A 24558-nucleotide genomic window follows, 5' to 3' on the forward strand; every position below is an offset into this window, starting at 1 on the left:
ATCGGTCCAGGTTTGGACTTGCAAGGCCGCTGTCTGCATGGTTTGTAATATTCTGCTAAGAACATCGCCTCACAATTAGTTCATTAACGTCTTGTTTCCAATCCCCGCGCAATTGTCTGCATAAAAATTGTGGTGGATATAATAGCACATTTACTCTGAATATGTATCAGTTTCCACTGCATTATTAAGGAGAGTGATAGACTCCTAGACAAAGTTGGTGATGACTCTGACAGCAGTGGCGTTAATTGAGACGGAGCTGGTGTGCAAGAAGGCTCTGGCGGAGAAAGAGTATGCTCTGATGAAGAAGTACATGGAGACCGCTCTGGCGGTGAAGGAAACGGAAACGCCTCTGTTGGAAAAGGAAATGGCACAGATTGAGAAAGAGTGCTCCGGTACACAACTACACGGCAGAGGAGGAGACGGTGGTGATCCTGGCAGAGAAAGAACGGAGACCGCCCTGTTGGGAAAAGGAGTCTGCCCTGTTGTGGGAGGAGATGAAATCTGGTCTTGCGGGAGAGGAGACGAAGAATGCCCTGGCGGGAGAGAAGACGGAGAATGTCCTGACGAGAAAGGAGACGGAATCTGCCCTGGCGAGAGAGGAGACAGAATACCCTGGCGGGAAATGAGAATTCGTTCATAGCGGAAGAAGAAACGGAGTTCTGCCCTGGTGGAGAGCAGACGGAGTCTACCCTGATGGGATAGGAGACGGAGGATATCCTGGCGATAAAGGAGAATTCGTTCATGGTGGAAGAGGAGACGGAGTTCTGCTCTGGCAGTAGAGGAGACGGAGTCTGTCCTGATGGAATAGTAGACGGAGAATATAATAGCGAGAAAGAAGGATTCGGTCATAGCGGAAGAGGAGACGGAGTTCTGCTCTGGTGGGTGAGGAGACGGAGTCTGTCCTGATGGGATAGGAGACGGAGAATACCCTAAAGAGAAAAGAGGATTCGGTCTTAGCGGAAGAGGAGACGGAGTTCTGCTCTGGTGGGTGAGGAGACGGAGTCTGTCCTGATGGGATAGGAGACGGAGAATACCCTAAAGAGAAAAGAGGATTCGGTCATAGCGGAAGAGGAGACGGAGTTCTGCCTTGGCAGGAGAGGAGACGGAGTCTGTCCTGATGGGATAGGAGACGGAGAATACCCTAGCGAGAAAGAAGAATTCGGTCATAGCGGAAGAGGACACGGAGTTCTGCTCTGGCGGGAGAGGAGACGGTGTCTGTCCTGATGGGATAGGAGACGGGAAATACCCTACCGAGAAAGGAGGATTCGGTCATAGCGGAAGAGGAGACGGAGTTCTGCCTTGACAGGAGAGGAGACGGTGTCTTTCCTGATGGGATAGGAGACTGAGAATACCCTAGCGAGAAAGAAGGATTCGGTCATAGCGGAAGAGGAGACGAAGTTCTGCCCTGGCAAGTTAGGAATGAAGTTTGCCATGGTGGGAGAGAAGAAGGACTCGGTCCTGGCGGGAGAGGAGACGGAGTCTGCACTTGCAGGAGAGGAGACACAGTCCTGGCGGGAACGCAGGCGAAGACGACCCTGACGGGAAAGCAGACGGAGACGGTTCTGGTGGGAAAGCAGACGGAGACAGTTCTGGTGGAGAGAAAACAGACGGAGACAGTTCTGGTGGAGAGAAAGCAGGTGGAGACGGCCTGACAGGAAAGAAGACGGAGACGGTTCTGGTGGGAAAGCTGACGTAGATAGTTCTGTTGGAGGGAAAACAGACGGAGACAGTTCTGGTGGAGGAAAAACAGACGGAGACGGGAGAGAAAACAGACGGAGACAGTTTTGGTGGAGGGAAAGCAGGCGGAGACGGTTCTGGCAGGAAAGGAAGCGGAGAAGGCCATGGCAGGAAAGGAAGCGGAGACGGCCATGGCGGGAAAGCAGACGGAGACGGCCCTCGTGAGAAAATAGACGGAGACGGCTCCGGCAGTGAACAAAATGAAGACTGAACCAAGAGCGGACGGTAACGGAATACGAAACAGGATCCGTCGCTGACTGAAGAGTGGAGAAAGAGACTGTGATTAAAGAGGAGGATAAGTAGCCTGCAGTGACTAAGAATGAGAGAGATGGCGGTGACTGTGAACGCGGAAGTATCGACTAAGGAGACAACTACTGACAAAGACAACTAGAAAAGTGACTAAAGAGACAGCAAAGACTAGGAATAGGGTGGAGACAGCTCCAACTATAAAAAGAGAAGTTTTTTTGTCGTGAGGTCAGGTACGCGTCACCTGTTACCAGAGCCCCGCGCTCATCTCGTGCTCAGCGTGCAGTCCGTCGTCTACATTATGTCGACGCGGCGCCCCCTGTGCGCGTCGTGGGGCTTTTTAATAACGCACTGCAGCGAAGACGAACTAGCTCACATCGTGCTCAATGCAATTCCAGTAGCATGTGTGCAACTGAATAACAACGTTCAAACACTGATCGGAGAGCTAAAACGTGATTTTGTATTAATGTGTAGACCTATGTGAACTGATATAAGTAAAAATATTAGACAGGGTCGAGAAATATATGATCCGGCAGAATGATCTCCCCGATTTTAACATGAATAACAAAAGCAACATAGATCCTATTCAAAATTTTATTTTATCATCTTACAGAAGAATGTTTGCCATTTTGACATCACTTTGTTTTAAAGATATCATCCAAATGCTTGCCCTCACGAGCTATACATTCCTCAAACAAAGCGACTGTGCGTCCCTACCCAAAAAAGTATTCCAAATTGTGCAACAGCACTCCAAACAATACTAGGCCTATATAATATTGTATTGCATTCATTTACATCCCATGGTATTCGTACATCGCTTCACAGCTAGAATATGTAGGCTGCCCAGACGTCCTCTTTTGTCCGGACATGTCCTCCTTTTTAGTCCTTTGTCCGGGGTCCGGGCGGATTTTTTAAAAATCAAGAAATGTCCTCATTTTCGTAACTTATATACCTGATATTTTGAAATTATCTCATTTGATGCCTTGTTCAAGTAATTTGCCTGTAGGTGGCAGCAGCATCGACGGAATATATTGCTTGCCAACGGTCAGAACTCTCTTTGCTCCTGCTTGTTATATTCGTTGCTCACAGGTAGCTAGTAAATACAGAGATCGAGGTGCGAATGCAAGTCTAAATCGAACCCCTACAGCCAAAGCTGCGCAGAAGTTTAGAGTACGGACAAATTAAAGCTTGCGTCCGTCGCCATGTTTTGGGGAAAGCGCCGGCTAACAGAAGGCTGTGCTATGCAATGTTGAATGTTTAATTCATATGTTTGTGTATCTTATAAATTAATCTGAATAGATAAATGAAAAAATCCTATTAATATTTAAAACAACCATGTTATGGACATAATCAAGCTTACAGTAGTTACGTTAGTTTAACAAGAACAAAAGAAGACTGGAACAATTTGATACTGTAACCAAAGACGTTGTATAGTTATTTGACAACGTATATAGCGAACAGAAATACAAATGCATATTGTAGTAATAGTTCAGATTAAAAGAAAATTATCGGAATTAAATATTATTAACAAAACTCTGCCAGCTATGTAAGGCCTAAGTTATATTGTAAACACAGCTTTGCTTCCATGCGAACGAGAAACGAACAATTATTATTTATCTGCTTTCATTTCACATAATAGACACCTGTAAAATAAAAACAAGTACATAATATTTAGTTTGAAATATAAGTAGGCCTACCATACATTAGCTTATTATCAGAGCTATAGTAGGAAATAAACGTCACATGCATGAATCAGTCATATATGGCTAATAAAACTACTCAAGTGTAGTTTACAGAACATCTTGCCTATTGATTCATTATTATTATTATTATTATTATTATTATTATTATTATTATTAGGCCTATTATTATTATCATTATTATTATTATTATTATTATTATTATTATTATTATTGATTTCGTTAAATGTTGTCTTTGAACTTGGTTTTGTGTAAAATCGTGTTGTACTGGTAACTTTAAGCTATGTGGTGACACCTGCTCTTTATGTAGTATTTTCTTTTAGTTGGTTATTTAACGACGCTGTATCAACTATTAGATTATTTAGAATTGATGGCATTGATGATAGTAAGATGGTATTTCGCGAGATGAGGCCACGGATTCGCCATAGATTACCTGACATTAGCCTTACGGTTAAGGAAAAAAAACTCAACCAGGTAATCAACACAAGCGGGAATCGAACCCGCGCCCGAGCACAACATCAGATCGGCAGGCCTTAGTCGACTGAGCTACGCTGGCAACTCATCATGTAAGCCTACTTCTATGGTCAGTTTAATAAGTTTAAAATGTGATTCTCGGGGGGAATCTGGGAACCCATTTTCTAAAATATGTTCCTATAGTTGTAGAAAGATTGTATAAGTGTTCTACTGTTATCACATTGTTTTTCACACGATGTAAGAGAGGCCCTTGGATGGTAATCTGCCATATTCTCTCTCAACATCTGTATAGTCGCTCTTTCACTTAAGAGGCATATTTCTATAATCTCAAATGATGATATGATAAGACTCCGATTATTCTTTCATTAAAGAAAAAGAAAAGAGATTTTGTTTACTGCTAATATGTATTATAAATTGAATCTCTAGATTTATTACACCATATTTTCTTAATGTTAACAACAAAGCCAGCAATGCAAACAACCACATTTTCACAATATTGTCATCGAGAATGATGTAAGAATGAGGGAACTGCAATGAATGTCTGCAGTTGAAAGTTCTAAAGAGTAATATCGCCTCTGATTCTCAAAACACTGAGGATTAATATTAAAATGCGTTATGTGTTTGGAAAATACCATTGAGTATATAGCCATCTTTTTAGCGGACATCCCCCTCTTTGTAATATAACTTAAATAAGTTAATTACATATTTTCTAACGTATATAAAATAACATAAGTAAAAACATCCCATGTTTTCGGTCATTGGAAAAAGAAATAAACTAATAAGTCTATTTATGAGCAATACAAAGCTTTTATATTTAAAGCAAAGCTTAGTTACAGAATTTATATTTACTTATTATACGTTAGAAAACACAGTGCAGTTGGATGACCGCTGAGAAAACGCCTATATACCCAATGGTATTTTCTAAACTCCGAATGATTTATAGAAACAATCATTTGTGCTCCCCAAACATGGCGTCGCGCGAACCTGCGCGAGAGGTTTCAAATTTGTACACGACACCAGCGCCAGTTGTGTGTCTACATATATAACTACAACGTCTTTGGTCTAAATAGATATTTTCTGTACTCTTTAATTAATTATAGTGTCCACACCTGTGCAGTAACGGCTAGCGCGTCTGGTCGCAAAACGAGGTGGCCCGGGTTCGATTCCCGGTTGGGGCAAGTTACCTGGTTGAGATTTTTTTCGGGGTTTTCCCTCAACTCAATATGAGCAAATGCTGGGTAACTATCGGTGCTGGACCCCGGTCTCATTTCACCGGCATTATCTCCTTCATCTCATTCAGACGCTAAATAACCTAAGACGTTGATAAAATAACCTACTAAAAATAATTATAGTTACCGTGACTTTAGTATGTACCTAACTGTAAAATCATTATTATTAAGTTTTTTCGTAATTATTTTGTAATAAAATAGATATTAACATACGTTTAAGCATGATATAAGCCTAAATCTGTACTATAAATATTTTGAAACAAAATAGATATTGACGTAATTTAAAGTATAACATAGGTCCAAGGCTAAATCTAAGTACATATTTTCTGTCCTCTTTCTCCGAACAATGTTCTCCGTTTTAAGCTTTGTGTCCTCTTTTTTATCGATGCGAATCTGGTCACCCTAAGAATATGGACCATGCCAAACGAAAAAAAAAAAAAAAATCTTAATACTACTACAAAGTCTTAATTATAGTCATAGTCTAGTTGAAATATTTTTATTGCGTTATTTTACGACGCTGTATCAACATCTAGGTTATTTAGCGTCTGAATGAAATGAAGGTGATAATGCCGGTGAAATGAGTCCGGGGTCCAGCACCGAAAGTTACCTAGCATTTGCTCGTATTGGATTGAGGGAAAACCCCGGAAAAATCCTCAACCAGGTAACTTGCCCCGACCGGGATTCGAACCCGGGCCACCTAGTTTCGCGGCCAGACGCGCTGACCGTTACTCCACAGGTTTGGACGTTGAAATATATACAGAAGAGTTTTACAATAGGCCTATAGCCTACTAGTACAACACAAAGTTTTAGTATCAATATTTAATATAAGACAAATATTCATGAAGCGTTGCTGAATGTCATGAATTCACCTACAGGATAGAAGGCGTGAGAAATTAGGTACTTCTTTAATTTGGCCCTGCAGCGGTCTTTGAGGGCTGTCCTTCCTTAAGGAGATTCAAGAATAATTTAAAGAGTTGTGTATAAAGTGAAAATTAAAATTAAGGTGACATTCAACATTTAATTTTTTAAGGTGACATGTATTTATCTAGCCTGACGAGTTTACTTCCTTGGTTTGAATTGTAAATTATTTAAAAATAGCGTGTAAGAGGGCCTTAGACTAGAAATGTTTAGTTTAAATGTAGTTCTGTTTATAAGTATGCATAAGAATGCAATTATTTGACTTATTTTGAACTGCTGTATCAGTGAAGCGAGGTGAGTCAGTGAAGTTATGGTTTTACAGTGCAGTGAACAGTTCCGATCAGTGATAATTTATAGCGTCAACGAAATGTGTTACAGAGTGTCAGTGAAATGTGTGCTAAAGTGTCAGTGAAATGCGTCATAGTGCCACTACAGGGAATGAGATGAGAGTAAAGTGAAAGACTATTGAAATTTATGTAGGACCTATACATAATTATGTAGGTTGTGTTGTAAAATTAGGTGTTTTATTTTATGTTTTATTATTATTGTGTTAAATTGTATTGTGTATTCTTATTGTATTGTGTATAAAATTGTATATGTGTTGTAAATTGTATTATGTATTGTAAATTTTATTGTGTATTGCTTATCATTTTAACTGTGTATTGTTAATATTGTATATACCACTGCCACCGGGTGCTTGCCCACTTGCAGTGTAAATAAATACATACATACATAATCTTATGTTTTGAGTTTGATTTTTTATATCCATAGGGTAAAAAAGGTAAAGGTAAAGGTATCCCCGTCACATGCCATGAAGGCACTTGGGGGGCATGGAGGCAGAGCCCCATGCTTTCCATGACCTCGGCACTAGAATGAGGTGGTGTGGTCGGCACCACGCTCTGACCGCCTTTTACCCCCGGGAAAGACCCGGTACTCAATTTTATAGGAGGCTGAGTGAACCTCGGGGCCCACCTAGGATCGAACCCCGGACCTTCCAGTCCGTAGCCAGCTGCTCTACCAACTGAGCTACCCGGGTGGCTATTAAAAATGTTTACTTCCATATAACGCACTCCTATTTGATAGCAACTGATGAATTAATTACATACGAGGAAGATTAACACGCTCGCTGTGGGGACGTCGCTGATGTATTTCTCGAGGGTTTTCTGGGGACCGATATGGAATGTTTTGTTTGTTGGCGCAGCGCAACAAATGAAAATCAGCTTAGTCATTACTGAGCACAACAACATTGCCTGGAACATTTTCCAATATGGTCTCGCGAGCGTCTTGGCCATGGGTGGGCAACTCGTGCTCTCAAATTGTGAACACAACCTCAGTGCAGGTAGAACGGACTCTGTATCTGTATGCGGTTCTTACAAGAAGCAAGTTTGCTCGCGTCTGCAGCAAGTGGCGGCTCGTTTTAATTGAGAAACAATATAATTCCTAGATCATTTCTCTTTAGTGATGAGTCGAAAGAGAAAGATTGTTTTTTATTAAGAAGAGAGGTAAAGCTTATATTATGTTATATTACACTTTCTTACGCATGACATGTTATGTTACAAATAAACACAGTGAAGGTTTTAGTAAAGAAATACTGTCTAGATCTGCTTTAGAATAGCTAAAGATAAAAATGGGATATCAACAAGATGAGACTGATATCAAATATCGTTAGCACGTTGTGCGTGCGAGTTACAGAATTGCACGACACATGATCAACTAGCTAAGAGCATTTATGGATAAATTTGGAATGTGACAGTATCATGTAGAACATAGACAACTTCATTTTCCTTGACTATAAACTATCTTGAAGAGTGAAGCCCTACTTCAAACCCTACAGCAGAATTCACTGGTAAGTTTGGAGAAACAGTAACAATTGACAAGGAATCAAGATTTTTCTGAAATCTTTTTGGCTTACAGCCGATAGAAGATTCTGAAAGTTTATATATAGCATGAATTGATAAATCTACAGAACAGCACGCCACTCAGGTTCCAGCGAAATCAGGAATCGAACTGTTCATAATGCTGCCTAAGTCAGAATTTCTAAATATACGAGTACTCTTTGCTTCGATATATATACTTTAAGTTATGTGCTTGAGTCAGAGTTTAATACAAGAAAGAAGTGTTAGAAGTAAGTTTATTTCATCTGCAGTGACATGTAAAAAATACTTCCTTGAATTTGCGATTGTTTGCGAATACTCTTTAATGTATAAAACTTGTAAATTCTCGCGTTCTATGTTTCAAATAGGACATAATAAAAATATTAACATGTAGTGTAATAAGAAATAAGTGTTGCAGTTATGTTTGTTGTATCTTGAAAAAGTTGTATTCAGTTCGTGTTTCCAGTACTAAACTAATTTACAAAACTAGGAAATAATATAATTTTGTTATGTGTGTTTAGGTGCAGTCTGTCTAAAATTACTATAATTATTGTACCATACGTCATTCTGAAATTCAAATCATGGAGTAGATATCACGACCATCTGCATGAGCCGCCAGAGCGCACCGTGGCAGTGAACTGCTTTTGCAGCGAAACTACAAACAACTTGTAACTGCTGCGGCTGGCTCCGTCTGTCTTTCTCTCTTTCAAGGTTTTTTAGCACTTTGTGAGCACGAGTTGCCCATCCATAGTCTTGGCGGTTGAGCCAGTCACGTTACCGAAGTTCCTGAACCTCCACAACTGTCACAGCAGAGATGATGATGTCAGAAGACTAACGAAACATACTTTCCATGATGAATACAAACATTTGTTCTCTGATGTCTTAACTTAGAGACAATATACGGATACGTAGCCTACAGTGTGCGTAATCTTGTAGTGAAATAGTTTTGCCAGTCTTATTTCATTCATTTGCAACTCTTAAAATCCTGCTCGCGCTTGTACTACGTTGTACTAGTCTATCATCAAGTAATTTATCCCTGATTGTAAGTTAAACGGAGAAAAGTATAATAATATATCGTTATGAAATTATGGAATAACTAACCTGGTGGCGCCGCGTGGTGGTGGCTCTGGAATTCCGGGACGTACTGCTCGCTGTCATCAGTCTCACAGCTGCTACCTGCAATAATACGTCACAATAAGTAGAGTGCAACAACGATCCAATTAATGCGACACTACTTGGCGAGGGAAGCAGAGATCTTCCTTCAAGACCTAGAATAATGGAAATGTTGGCAAACTCAATCTGGATATTTATAAAATATTAACTGAACATTAAATGTATGTTTGGCAATTCCTACCACAAGAGTTCTGATATAGTATTATCACAGTCTAGTATATACAGTCACGAAGCTCAATACGTAATAAATATGCATCCATAGATAGATACTAACCACTAGGATCGCTGCTGTCGCCTCATTACAGACAATACGAAATAGTACCCGCACAGTCTATTGTTCCTAGCACCCACACAACTCAAGCTTCATGACCGTATTTACTAGACTGTGATATTATTTTTAACCTACGTTCGTCGCTGTTCCCGCTAAACACGAGACATAAACTCGGTAGAAAACTGTTTAATTTTATCGCGTCCCTAGCATTTGTTTAATTTTATCGCGTCCCTAGCATTTGTTTCTTTGTTTGCCAACATTTCAAACTGCGCTGGTCTGGACGTCAAAAAACAGAAAATTACAAACCACTCCAGTCGATGCACAGCAGTTTCAAATATGAGTCGCATTGGCATTCAAGAACAAGAATTAATAAAAATCACTGGTCATACCTATGCATCTTCCATGAAATCCTATTTACAAATAAATGAAGAGCATCATTCGGAAATCCTGAATAAGTTGAGGAATAAACCATGTAGGTCTATGTACATCAACGAGTTCCACTTCTTTCAAGCACACGTCTAATATAAAACACTAACACCAACCACTAAAATATTCAAATTTGAAAATTGTACTTTCAATAAATGTTTCTTTTAAAATTATTCATGTTTATTTTTTATCTCATCATCGTTAATTAAAACTATTCTTGTTTATTTCATTATTCATAATTAAAACTTTTCTAACACTTGTTTATATTATTTAGGTTATGTTATAGCTTCTGCTATATGATATTATGGATAGTCACGTATCAGACATTGTTTAATACTAAGATTTATTGAAAATCATCTGTCAAGTGACGTTGATTACTGGGATCCGGATAATTGAAGTGGAATGCAACTGTTTTAATAAAAATGAAATTACTCAACAAAGCCTTCTTGACTAGTAACCGTCTACAGAGTTCAATGAAGATTCCATAGTTGGCACAACTGATGACAAAAAAAAACAGCTAAACCACCGCTGTCTGGATCCAGAGCTAAACACACTGGGTGCTATTCATAGATATTTCGCTAGCCCGCGCTACGAATGTGCTAAACAGGATTCATATCATATCATATCATATCGCTAACACTGATTCATGAATACGAAAAACGTTAGTTCGCTGATCATCCACCGAAAACCCGGGCTAAGAATGTCTATGAATAGGGCCCAAAGAGTTTGTAATATATAAGTATTACAAACTCTTTGGCTAAACATAACACACTACTGCTATCTAGCGTAATATTTTAGAGATGGTACAATAATACATTTGAAGACAGTTGTATTTTCGTAAGTCAATTAATATTTTATTGTATTGGAGTACTTCGTTATTTCTAATCTTTCTATACTTTCTTCTAATCGTGTAATAGTCAATTAAATCCCACTCGAGTTTTGATTTTCTCTAGATAAATCTCCTAGTGTTCCACTCGCAGATTTATCGATAAAATCAAAACCTCTAGTGAGATTACTGTTGATAATTTACATTCCAGAAACAGTAATCGGACAAGAGTACACTGAAGTTTTTTTTAGTTGGTTATTTAATGACGCTGTATCAACTACTCGGTTATTTAGTGTCGATGGGATTAGTGATAGCGAGATGGTATTTGGCGAGATGAGATCGAGGATTCGCCATATATCATCTGAAATTTGCCGTACAGTTCGGAAAATCCTCGGAAAAAACCGAACCAGGTAATCAGCCCAAGCGGGAATCGAACCCACGCCCGAGTGCAACTCTGGATCGGCAGGCAAGCGCCTCAGCCGACTGAGCTACGCCTGTGGCTATACTAAATTTCTATTCAGACATAATTAAACCGAAAAAATTAAATCGCAACCATATAAGTTATCTCAAATTATCCCAACAAAACATAGCTTATAAAATGTAGAAACTATAAATAAACATAACAAAAATAATGACGTACTACTTATCGATAGTTACCTAAGAAATAAAGGGATCAAAACAATTAAATATATAAATAATTTTGACAATCCTGCAGACGTTAATATGGCCTTATTTCCTGAATAAATATTTTGAATAAATATTCCTTGAATAAATTTTCTTTTAACACATTTCTCTGGATCTATTTTCGTGTGTGCTAATCGACAACAGTTTAAATTACCTTTGGGTGCATATTCCGGGGGTTCGTACAACTGGTAAATATTATTAAAATATAGCATGACGTATCGCGTTTTAATTACTAAGGTACATCGATATAAATAAGCATTAGTGCTCACAGTTTTAATTCAGATTTTTGTACTTTATCATATTTTTCTTTTCTAAGACCTTTTTTTTTTACCGATTGAATCTCATGCCGTAAAGGATACTGTACAGTATACATACGCAAACCTATCTCCTTACGATCTGGAACGCTGTATTTTTGGACAGCCATTGATAAAAGTAATACTCTTTTTAATACCACACGATCGTGTTTAAAAGGGGCTGTTATGGGAAACGTGTTAGCTACTGCTTTTAATTAGTGTTAAATATTACATAACTTTAAACTGTTCAAAGAGAAAACAAACAATGCAAGGCCTTCCGCTTTAGCAATGTCATTAACTTGTAGTACGCACTTCATTATTCAGGGACATATTAATCACTGAATAATTTTCCCTGAATGTTGGAAGACTTCTGAACTTTATACTTCTCTTTCAAAATAAGCCAACGATATTTTTCGTTGTATTTGCTTATGTTATTCTTTCACCAACACTTTCGAATGAATCTATTGTGTGCTATGTAATAGGCCTATTTCAGTCTTGATTTTGCATTCCAAAGTTAAGTTACCTGCACTTTCTAACGTCTCCAGGTTCACTTTCTTCGTTTTCTGAAGAATTATTCTTCTTTAAAAATCTAACATCAAACGTCTCCCAATTGTGTGTCAATAACAAACAGCTTTCAGTTCTTCAAAAAGTTTATAAACGAAGGATGGCCTAATTTTAGGAATGCCTGTCTAATAATTTAGTGCATGATATGGCTACATGTTACATTCTACTTGTTACCTAAGTGTCCTTTCAGACGAGGCCACTTTTAGAGGAGTGTTGGTAGCGCTTCGAAAGCGTGTCAGTACCAATGCTAACGGACGACTGTTAGGCCACCAATTCCCTACACCAGCACGACAGTGTGCAGGCTTAATTAGAAAAATATGTCACAACAGAATAATATAGAATGACGATAATAATAATAATAATAATAATAATAATAATAATAATAATAATAATAATAAGAAAATAAATAATAATAATGATAATAATAATAAATAATAATAATATTAAAATAAGGGTCCGGCGTAGAAATTGGTTATCACGATTTTACACTGAAACTTGTTTTGAAATTAAGACTAGTACTGTCTGATAAGAAATCAACTAAAAAAATTGCGGATTATCCAGTAACAACACACCTAATCAAACATAACATAACCTGTTACATTAATACACACCTAATCAAACCTAACCTACCTGTCGCATAATACACAACAAATCTAATTTAATATAATCTAATCTAACCTCTCCCATAATACTACAAACCTAACCTAACTCTCACATAATACACACCTAATCAAACCTAACCTAACCTCTCATATAATACACACCTAATCAAACCTAACCTAACCTTTCACATAATATACACCTAATCTAACCTAACCTCTCCCATAATATCTAACCTCTCACATAATAATACACACCTAATCAAACCTAACATAACCTCTCACATAATAATACACACCTAATCAAACCTAACATAACCTCTCACATAATAATACACACCTAATCAAACCTAACCTAACCCCTCAAATAAAACACACCTAATCTAACCTAACCTCTTACATAGTAACTTAACCTCTCACATAATACTACACACCTAATCAAACCTAACCTAACCTGTCGCATAATGCACACCTAATCTAATCTAATATAACCTCTCTCATAATACTACACACATAATCAAACCTAACCTAACTCTCACATAATAATACACACCTAATCAAACCTAACCTAACCTTTCACATAATAATCATCATCATCATCATCATCATCATCATCTTCCTAACAAGTATTAGGCCAAGTGGCCTGTTACGGTCTCAAACTAGAATTTTCAGTCCATCTCTTCTTTGGACGGCCTAGAGATCTTTTGCCATATGGATGGTAATGAAGCAGTGCTTTTGGAATTCTGCATCGATTCATTCGTTCGAGATGACCCTTCCACTGAAGTTGATATTTGCTGATGAACTGCATAATGGGTTCTATTTGAAGTTCTTGCATTAGGTCCTCATTTTTTTATGATCCCAGCGAGTATATCCAGCTGTTGCTCTCATAAACCTCATCTCACTTGCTGTTATTCTACTGACATCTTTATTCTTCACAGTCCACGCTTCGCTACCATAGCTTAATACACACCTAATCAATATAATAATAATAATAATAATAATAATAATAATAATAATAATAATAATAATAATAATAATGTTTTATTTTCGCTGGCAGAGTTAAGGCCATAAGGCCTTCTCTTCCACTCAACCAGCCTTAATCAATACAATACATAAATTTAAATTACAAATATTTTCACTACACTTAAAAGGTTCTCCAGCAATAATCTTCACTACACATTTATTTAAATTTAGATAAATCTATAAGGTAAAGTAGTAACTTAATTTATGACCTAATTTAATTCAATGAATTGTAATTAATTTAATATTTGAGATAGCTAGTAAAATGATGAAAATTAATTTAATATAAGCTTACTAGGACTATGTTACAGGGAGAATATATATATATATATATATATATATATATATATATATTTCTATTTCTATAATGAGAATATTAATGTAATTGCCATTAGAGGTTTTGTAAATCTATTTAGAGAAATTAAAGATAATAATAATAAGAATGGACACATAATATACACATAATCTAACCTACTCTGTCACATAATACACACCTAATCAAACCTGTCACACAATACTACACCCCTGTAGTAACATTCTTCAAGTTTAGTATCATTTCGTTTGCAAATGTTGCCCGCCTTGGTGTACGTGTCCAGAACCATCCAGTGTAAGATGATAGTGGACGACTTTCTTCTCCATTATTCATAATTACATTTAGTTCATTAAGCGTGTGTTATATGAATGAATCAACGTGTTAATGCAGTGATCATTTCACATATATAATCTCCAATATACCTCTAACATCCATGACTGTCTGAAAATTGATGTTGAAAGTTCCGCGCTTGTTATCTGTTATGTATTAATGCGCGTGAGCCTATAATGCCAACAGTGTACTTCTACGACGCCATCACAACGCAATAAGAAATAGTGCAACTCTTTTTCTTTATAAATTGTCTTATTTGTGGATAATCCGCAAATAATTTTGTTGATTTTGAATCAGACAATACTAGTCTTAATTTCAAAACAAGTTTCAGAGTGAAATCGTGATAACCAATTTCTACGCCCGAGCCTTAAAATAATAATAATAATAATAATAATAATAATAATAATAATAATAATAATAATAATAATATTAAAATAAATAATTATAATATTAAAATAAATAATAACAATAATAATAATAATAATAATAATAATAATAATAATAATAATAATAATGATAATAATATAACCATAGACTACTAAATTGCTGAACCAGTGCAAATTACGGATATATTACTTTATTATTTATGTAATAAAATCCCCTCTATTGCACGTTAAAATAAAATAACGCATCTAAAATAACGCACTAAATAAAATATTAACAAAGAGATAAAAAATTACCTGATCTCAGGTTCCAACCTGGGTTCAATTACATCACGGCCTTTGACTTTGCCATTACCCTACAGACATTATTTCTAGTATATTGGTTAAATTACTCGTACGTGCTACGATTGGTTTCATGTTTGGTGCCTATTATATTTAATTTCGAATTCTTAAAACAAAAACATGTTTTATACCATATCGTTCCTCATTTGCGTAATTTTAAATTAATATTTTTATCGTCCTGATGTAAATCATCAAACAAGGTATGGAATAGTCCTCGATTCTGTCTTTCCAAAACTAATGGATGAACTCAGACTCTTTTTCTGTTTTTACGTCTATTCTTTGTCCGTATGAGCAAATTGCCACAAGTATATCTCCTTCTACGTCTATGTTCACTGGAAGACTGAAAAATTCTCTACAAAAATTTAGCAGAGCCACTAAAAGTGGTATTGTTTGAAGGGACCCTAAGAGTTAACTTAAAAATGTAAACCTTACTGTAAAATTAAGAAGTTACACCTCCATTCATTGGGAACAAAACCACAACCGAAAAGATACGTGGTAACTATGGAAACATAACAACTATGTCATTTCATCGTATTCTGTTGTCTCCTTCCATTTATATCAAACAATTTGGTTTAACATTACTTACAAAATTCATTGTGAACTATTTGTGTGTAAATTGGCAAACCCCTTAAAGGGGAGTAGGGTAATTCCGATAGCTTTCTCAAGGCGGGTGAATCCGATCGCGTTTGATTTTTCCGGACAGGAGAGCAATTTCTGTGTTGACAAGTGACAAGTTCAGGTGGTCATTGAGAGAAGCTTTCTGTTGAGAAGCATTGAAGGAGTTTCAGTCCTGTAATCAGTATTTAAACCACTTACTTACTGGCTTTTAAGGAACCCCGAGGTTCATTGCCGCCCTCACATAAGCCCGCCATTGGTCCCTATCCTGAGCAAGATTAATCCAGTCCAGTCTCTATCATCATATCCCACCTCCCTCAAATCAATTTTAATATTATCCTCCCACCTACGTCTCGGTCTCCCTAAAGGTCTTTTTCCCTCCGGCCTCCCAACTAACACTCTATATTCATTTCTGGATTCGCCCATACCTGCTACATGCCCTGCCCATCTCAAACGTCTGGATTTAATGTTCCTAATTATGTCAGGTGAACAATACAATGCGTGCAATTCTGTGTTGTGTAACTTTCTCCATTCTCCTGTAACTTCATCCCTCTTAGCCCCAAATATTTTCCTAAGCACCTTATTCTCAAACACCCTTAACCTATGTTCCTCTCTCAAAGTGAGAGTCCAAGTTTCACAACCATAAAGAACAACCGGTAATATAACTGTTTTATAAATTCTAACTTTCAAATTTTTTGACAGCAGACTGGATGATAAACGTTTCTCAACCGAATAATAACATGCATTTCCCATATTTATTCTGTGTTTAATTTCCTCCCGAGTATCATTTATATTTGTTGCTCCCAGATATTTGAACTTCTCCACCTCTTCAAAAGATAAATTTCCTATTTTTACATTTCCATTTCGTACAATATTTTCGTCACGAGACATAATCATATACTTTGTCTTTTCGGGATTCACTTCCAAACCTATCTCTTTACTTGCTTCCAGTAAAATTCCCGTGTTTTCCTAATCGTTTGTGGATTTTCTCCTAACATATTCACGTCATCCGCATAGACAAGCAGCTGATGTAACCCGTTCAATTCCAAACCCTCTCTGTTATCCTGGACTTTCCTAATGGTATACTCTAGAGCAAAGTTAAAAAGTAAAGGTGATAGTGCATCTCCTTGCTTTAGCCCACAGCAAATTGGAAATGCATCTGACAGAAACTGACATATACGAACTCTGCTATACTTTTCACTGAGATACATTTTAATTAATCGAACTAGTTTCTTGGGAATACCAAATTCAATAAGAATATCATATAAAACTTCTCTCTTAACCGAGTCATATGCCTTTTTGAAATCTATGAATAACTGATGCACTGTACCCTTATACTCCCATTTTTTCTCCATTATCTGTCGAATACCACTACGACATAATTTTAAACGTAAATCTACCACAAAATTGTCTGATTTTCTTGTTTTCTTTGTGTTCTAATTTAAGGATTTTTAGTACAGAAACATTTATAAATGTTATGTTTTATTTAACGACGCTCGCAACTGCAGAGGTTATGTCAGCGTCGCCGGATGTGCCGGAATTTTTTCCCGCAGAAGTTCTTTTACATGCTAGTAAATCTACTGACATGAGCCTGTCGTATTTAAGCACACTTAAATGCCATCGACCTAGCCCGGGATCGAACCCGCAACCTTGGGCATAGAAGGCCAGCGCTATACCAACTCGCCAACCAGGTCGACAACATTTATATACAGTATATTTTAATGGATATGAAATTTTAAAGAATGCTCTCTTTGTGAACACGACCTACAATGAAATCTTGTATAGACTAATGAATTACCAGTGTCACCAGCCTCCTGTTGAAAATTACGCTACATCGGCGGGTGATTCCGATCGCTTGTTCATATTTATTTAAAGACGTTGTTTTTATATAACTTTTTTTTTTCTGTTGCGGATGGGGAAATACGAAAGTAAAACAGAAAAAACGTGGACAGAAAAGAATATGGAAGAGGCTCTTGCTGCAATAAGAGATTTCATGTCTATTAAAAAGCTGAGAGGAAATTTAAAATTCCTTATATTAAGCTCCAGAATAGAAATATAAATGGATCCTAAAAACAGCAGAAAACAAGAAAAGGCAGCGACCTCTATTCAAATAAAATTCAATTGTCAAACTCTCTCATATCGGCTACGACTTAACCTGGAATGATATTAGAAAAATGTGTGTCAGTTTTGTTTCCTGTCATGATATCCACGGGTTAAGAAATGGAGGTGGATTAAATGTCAGGGAAAGCAAAAAGAGTGGTACCATGGGATGTGAGTGGGTGCAGAAAGGAGGAAAAAAATTATTTCTGGCAAATGTAGGCTATGGAGATTATCGGATAAGTGAGCGAATATATTCGAGGCGGAGGTGAGCAATGAATGCAGTGGTCTTATTCTTAGGTTTATGAAATATTTTCAAGATCAATGATCAACTGTTCAGAAACACGGTTTTATGTTATTAATTATAAGTAAATGTTTATCATTATATTGGGATAATAAAGGGTGCGTCAGAAAGAACGGATGGATTTCAAACTATCGATACGCAACGAGGAGAGAGATATAGTGAGGGGGACCACGACTGTTGGGTCAGCCATAGAATGCAGTTTCAGTTGAGAATATGGTGTTGGTCTGGTGTACAACGTGCTTTCATCGTAGAGACATTTTTGAAAAATGAAGAGTCTGTGATCGCCACTCAGGACTCATTTCGACATCGGATGTCACGCTAGGATTCCAACTCGGAATACAATTTTGCGGTGGGAGGCTTCATTTCGTATCACAGGTTCAACATTAAAGAAGAAATCACCTCGACGAAATTCTATTGCACTGAGATTGTCCGAGGCTACGGTAAGATCTCGCGCCCTGCGACTTCTTTCTTTGGGACCATTTGAAGGCGTAAGTTTGTAAACATCGATCACATACACTGGACGAACTGAAGACAGCGATTCGTGAAGAAATCGTGGCAATTGCACCAGCTATGACTGTGAAAGTGATGGCGAACATCAGAAAACGCCTCGATGCCTGTATTGAAAGCCAAGGACATCATATGGATAATGTTGTTTTACATAAATAAACTGCATGTATTGGTGAATATGTTGATAACAATAAATTTTTGATTTGATGAATCTTTACAATTTTCTTGCCATGTGAAATCCATCCGTTCTTTCTGACGCACCCTGTACAACTTGCTTTTTGTGCGTCTTTCACGATTGAGGTTCTGGCTGATATGTACATCTACAGGGACATCATTTTATTTTTACTAACATTTTTAATATTAACCTGGCTATACCTTTAGAGAACCGGAAATACAGTTTGCTACCCCCTTCCATAACTGTAGTTCGATGATACTGGCGTAAAACACAAACAAATCACTCTGCTAGGTATAGGAGGGAAGAAAAGTAGTTCATCCATTTACGTAAACTAGGAAATATCGCGATTTTGAGTTCGATAATTTTCATTACGTTTTTGTTTAATCAAAATATAGTACAGCATTAACAATAAGTGTTTTTACTACGAACTGAGCTATCCATTTGGACATATTCATTATGCAGTGTATATTATACTGTCTGCAGCACATTAGCGTACAATATAGGGAATGAAGTTACATTGAAAAATACTCGTAATATGAATATTTAAACACATTTTTGAAAATGGTGGCCGTTCATTTCGATACAGGCTTCAGTTCTTTTGTGCATATTATCGCGCTATAGATTACTGCATCTAATTCCAATTGTCAGTTTCGTCCTTCGTACTAGTAACTCATGTTGAAATAATTCTGTAGCTACTCTATAAAAGAGTACCTTACGTACTGTAAAGTCAATCTTCACTTCTGCCCGACCAGCACAGATAAAATTACTCAGACATGCTATCTACTGTCCGTCCAAGTGGTTATGCTGCAAGATCGTAGAAAGGGAGGAAATCACGTGACAGTTAATTACTTAACGAGGCCCTTTTATTTAAGTTATTTTAAACAGTTGTATAATATTACGTAAACGTCCAATTCCTAACAGAAATTAATGTTTTCAGGAAAGAGCTAAGACAGCCCAGCTTTTACAGAGGGGCCAATAGAAGCAGGTGGGGGAAATCTGGATGCGACGTAGGCAAACGGATAGTACCTGTGCGAAAATATGATTCAATATTGAAAGCTCTTTCGTCACTGGAAAACACGAACATATTTCTGGAACGTACTATACTCGCTAACTCAGTGCTGTTTACGCTAAGTGTTTTGGATCTGTGTGGAGGAACTTCATTAGTAGAAGGAGTGGGAGTGAAGTACATTCAAAAAGTCAGGTACAATAAAAACTGAAGTAAAAATAAAATGATGTCCCTGTATAATCAGTAAGGAGCGGATTTCCTGTAATTAAATATTATTTTTGCGTGTGATAAAACACAATTAACAAAGTTAAAAATTCCGAACATGAAGTTTCAAGTTTAAAACCCGAATTTTATTTTACATAAAAAACATATTTTCACAAAAAAATTATGTAAATACATATTTTCAGGAAATCTATTATAAACACATAAATCTTGGGGTTTTTTTTACTTAAATAATTTTTCTACAAGAACTTTTAGACATTTTAAAACTAAATCAATTATGTTACTCAGAAGTGCGTTATCTTTTTAAAAATTCTTGGTTGCTTCGTGTTTCTAAGCGCTGAGTGGTGTATCCGTGATCTATTTTTGTAATAGTATCGCCACAAGTTCTGAGAACTGCTCGGCAGCATATCAATGTTATTATCAGAGAATAAATTAACATGGACAAGGAGGAGAGATCTTGCAACACATAATTAGGAATGTTTATTGTTGCTGAAGAGGATTTCATTCCACGCTTTGTTTGTGAAACACAACAGATAAGAACTTGGGTATGAATATTATTTAATTTAAACAAATCTCTCGACTCTTGCTCATGTCCATCAAGTAAGGCAATACGTCATGTTGTGATTCCCTATCATCGGGCTTCATCAACCGATATTCTTCAAGATATACTGAAAGATGGTTGTTTAAAAAAACGATTTGGCTTTCCTATTAGCAAATGTAAGCTTTTTGTATGACACCATAAAAAAACTCGAAACATCCAAACCTGTTGTCTGAAACAGGGAGGTGTGTGCCGTGAAAATTGAACTGCACTAGCTACCAGGTTCAGAAGTACAAGTACTAAGGGACAAATTCCAGAATGTGTTTGGGAAAAACAGTGGATATAAAAAAATGTGTAAAGTTGCTCAAGTATTGGAGGGTGTGCCTGTAGGTTAAATTGACGGTGTTTGTGTTTGTGACATTCCTCTCTTTAAATATGCACGTCTGACGTCCTGTGATGTGGAAAGATCGTTTTCACAGTGTAAGTCGTTGTTCAGAGATAATCGGCATGCATTTGTGATGGAGAATTTGGAGATGACCTTTGTTGTTCACTGCAATTCTCGGCCAACTACTAGCACTCAAGTGTGGTGGGTGAGTACCTAGTAACATTTTTTTTTCCAAGCTAAGTGAGGTATTTTTGTCATATTTAAAAAAATGTATATATATTTTTTTATTTTTAGCAAATATTTTCGTACTTTTTAGCACATAAAAAATAAATATATTTAAATTTTTAGCACATAAAAATCCGCTCCCTAATAATCAGGCAGTACATCTCACTTGACGATGTGTCAGAGGAAGAACAATTGAAGGGTTCAGAGCCATAGTGGGCCAAGCGCCATTTATTAAAAACGGAGAAAGCAAGGCTTAAAGTTAAGTGAATACCACAATTTAATGAAGATTGACATAATTTAGTTCTAATGTGCATATTTTATATTATTTGCTACTTGTTTCATTGAATTATGGTAAGCACTTAATTTTATTTTAACCCTTGTTTTCTTCGTTTTTAATGTATGGCGCTTGGCCCACTATGGTTCTGACCCCTTCAATTATTGCTAATTAGTGGAATATGTAGCTAATCGGCGATGTATGCAATGGAGGGGGAAAGGAACTGGCCACCCTACCCCATTATCTCCTGGCCTAGTTGCCCCACAAGTGGTGGCATGTTGGTATCACTTGTGGGGTTCAGACCTGTCTTCGAACAGTTGACTAAAGCCTGTGTGATGTATCTTGTCCACTGTGAAAAGAGACAGAAAGGAGATATGTCTTACTTCGTCTGTGTTGTTATGGTGGAGCGGTGCCGTCCATCCATCCAGTGGCGGAAGGGAATAGTTGATACATTCTGTAGCGCAAAACAAAATTACAAAATATCTCTCTTCGTACCTTGTATTTCCGTCACTGAGCTTGTCTTTCAAGAAACTGAGTTCCGGCAGCCTGTACAATAACAAGATTTTGAAAGGAATCCTGAAAATTTACAATCCTCCTATAATCTCCACCCTCATTTGAAGGGACTTGGTTTTATTGCTACTGAGACAACTCAATTAATTTACGCACGTAGTCATTTTCATGTATCACAATCTACTAGTATAAGAACAACCATGGAATAGGTCGTTGTTTTGGTCCGACCACTTTAACTGATAGCCCACACATGGACAACCTGTGGGGCGCGTGCTCGACTCAGAAAGCTAATCTGCTTTATTTGTAGCAGAGAAGTAAGTTAGCGGCAGCACTCCAAGGAGCCCCGGGGTGACCAAATGAATAGGGTGAGCGACCTTCCCTCCCTCCCATTACAGTGATTAGCCCTTCCCCCCAGCGTCTGCACACAAAGGCAACCCCAACTAAAGATGAGCAAACACTGTCAGTGACAATCAATCAACGTCGCCAGAACGGCTTCTGGATCGCAGGTTAAATCGCTCGGAAGCCGCGAATGTGTTGTTTATTGCGGTGTGACTCGAATCGCATGGGAACCGCGCATGTGCAGATCGCGGTAACAAATTCATGACACGCTAATCATGTCATATAGGCCCAGCTGTATGGGACAAGCGCTGTGGTGGCAGTCAGCCCTTAAAGGAACCTCCAGATGCGGGAGAAAGTAGTAGGTTTATTTTGCCTGGCAGAGTTAAGGCCATGAGTCCTTCTCTTCCACTCAACCAGGTTTCAATAATACAAATAGTCTACATGAGATACAAAATTTGATTGCAAAACAACACAAAAGAAAATAACTTGGAAATTACATAAAATATAGTAGGAAATTACAATAGACAAGATCAGTTACATAATATAAAATTACAAATGGTCAAGATCAGTTATATAATATATAAAATAAAGTAGAAAATTACACATAATCAAAATCAGTTACGTAACATAAGGGGAATACACACACACACACACACACACACACACACACACACAATTTATAAGATCTAAAATGCCCGAGACAAATTGGACGATTAATTTACTTGAGATATATTATTCAGTTAATATACTAATTGGAGAATACATATGGGTGACAAGACATAAAATGTTGATTAGCAAAGTCCTACTAAATGGCATACAAACACAAATGATTAAGTAATATATGAAGATAATAAAAAAAAAAGACAAGAGAAAAAAAAGAAGAAGAGAGAGGAGAAAAAAAATAACAACTTGGTCATTTAAGACTATTTAGAAATTTTCGCAAGAGTCTAGTTCTGTTCATTAAAGACATTTTTAAGTAGAGTGTAAAAAAAGTCGGCTGCGAATTAAAATCAGACTTTTATAAATAGTAAAGCGAAGACCACGATGGAAGTTAATGAATATTGAGAAGAAGAATTTTGGATTTTCATTATATTATTATTATTATTATTATTATTATTATTATTATTATTATTATTATTATTATTATTATTATTACTATTATTACTAGGGACCGGATTTTTATGTAATTACATATTATATTCCTTTCCACCTAACCATATATAAATAACAAATCTTTGCGAATCTTGTAATTATTAAAATTTGATACTGCATATTTTTACATATTTGCCCCACATTACATATTATGGCTTGGTATTACATAAATCTACATATTTAGGAGTTTTATTCATTTTTACTTCTCTAAAAGGAAAAAAAAAAAATCTTCTGCTGGGGAAGTTCACAATTTGAAAAACAGAGATTTAAAAAGCCTTTTTACCTACGCAAGAAAGGACATATTTCGGGACGAAACATAACATTCTTAGTTCCAGGAATTAAAAGAGGCACTCACCCCATACCGCCCACTATAAAAATGAGTGAACGAAAGGCAACCTTTCTCATACAACTATCTTGTAAAAATCCCTCAGAAAATAACGTTGCCTTCATGCGGTGAAGTGGGACGAGGACGACATGATTTGTCTCGAACTATAATTGTTCTGCACACGTCTTAACAAGCCGTTCCCATGCAATTTGCTACCTTACCCACCCTCTTCCTAATCCTTCCAGGGAAAACCCGTGTTAAGTCTGGCATGAGCCGCAATAAAGTAGCCGACTTTCGAAAAGAAGCTGAAGTAAAGGAACAAACTGGAAAGATGTTGAAAATTTAAAATAAATATCTTTTCAGGTTACTGCTTGACCTCTTTGCTTTAAATTTAGTAGACCTATAAGGAAATGGGATTTTCCGAGCAATTATTAAGTATGGTTCTCGGCTGGAATAATACTACCCTTCTGAATAAGACAGGA

The 24558-nt window shown here is 37.0% G+C and overlaps 1 protein-coding gene across 1 annotated transcript in view; it reads right to left on the minus strand.

Moving 5' to 3' along the window:
* The window catches only part of LOC138704380 (ETS translocation variant 4-like), a 150900-nt gene that overhangs the window by 40817 nt on the left and 85525 nt on the right, over positions 1-24558 (minus strand). Inside the window, exon 5 of the mRNA XM_069832209.1 lies at positions 9280-9354. Coding sequence (XP_069688310.1) covers positions 9280-9354 — 75 coding nt within the window. The remainder of the gene's footprint in view (positions 1-9279; positions 9355-24558) is intronic.

Source organism: Periplaneta americana, chromosome 8 (genome assembly GCF_040183065.1).
Source record: "Periplaneta americana isolate PAMFEO1 chromosome 8, P.americana_PAMFEO1_priV1, whole genome shotgun sequence".
In the NCBI taxonomy this organism is placed as follows: domain Eukaryota; kingdom Metazoa; phylum Arthropoda; class Insecta; order Blattodea; family Blattidae; genus Periplaneta; species Periplaneta americana.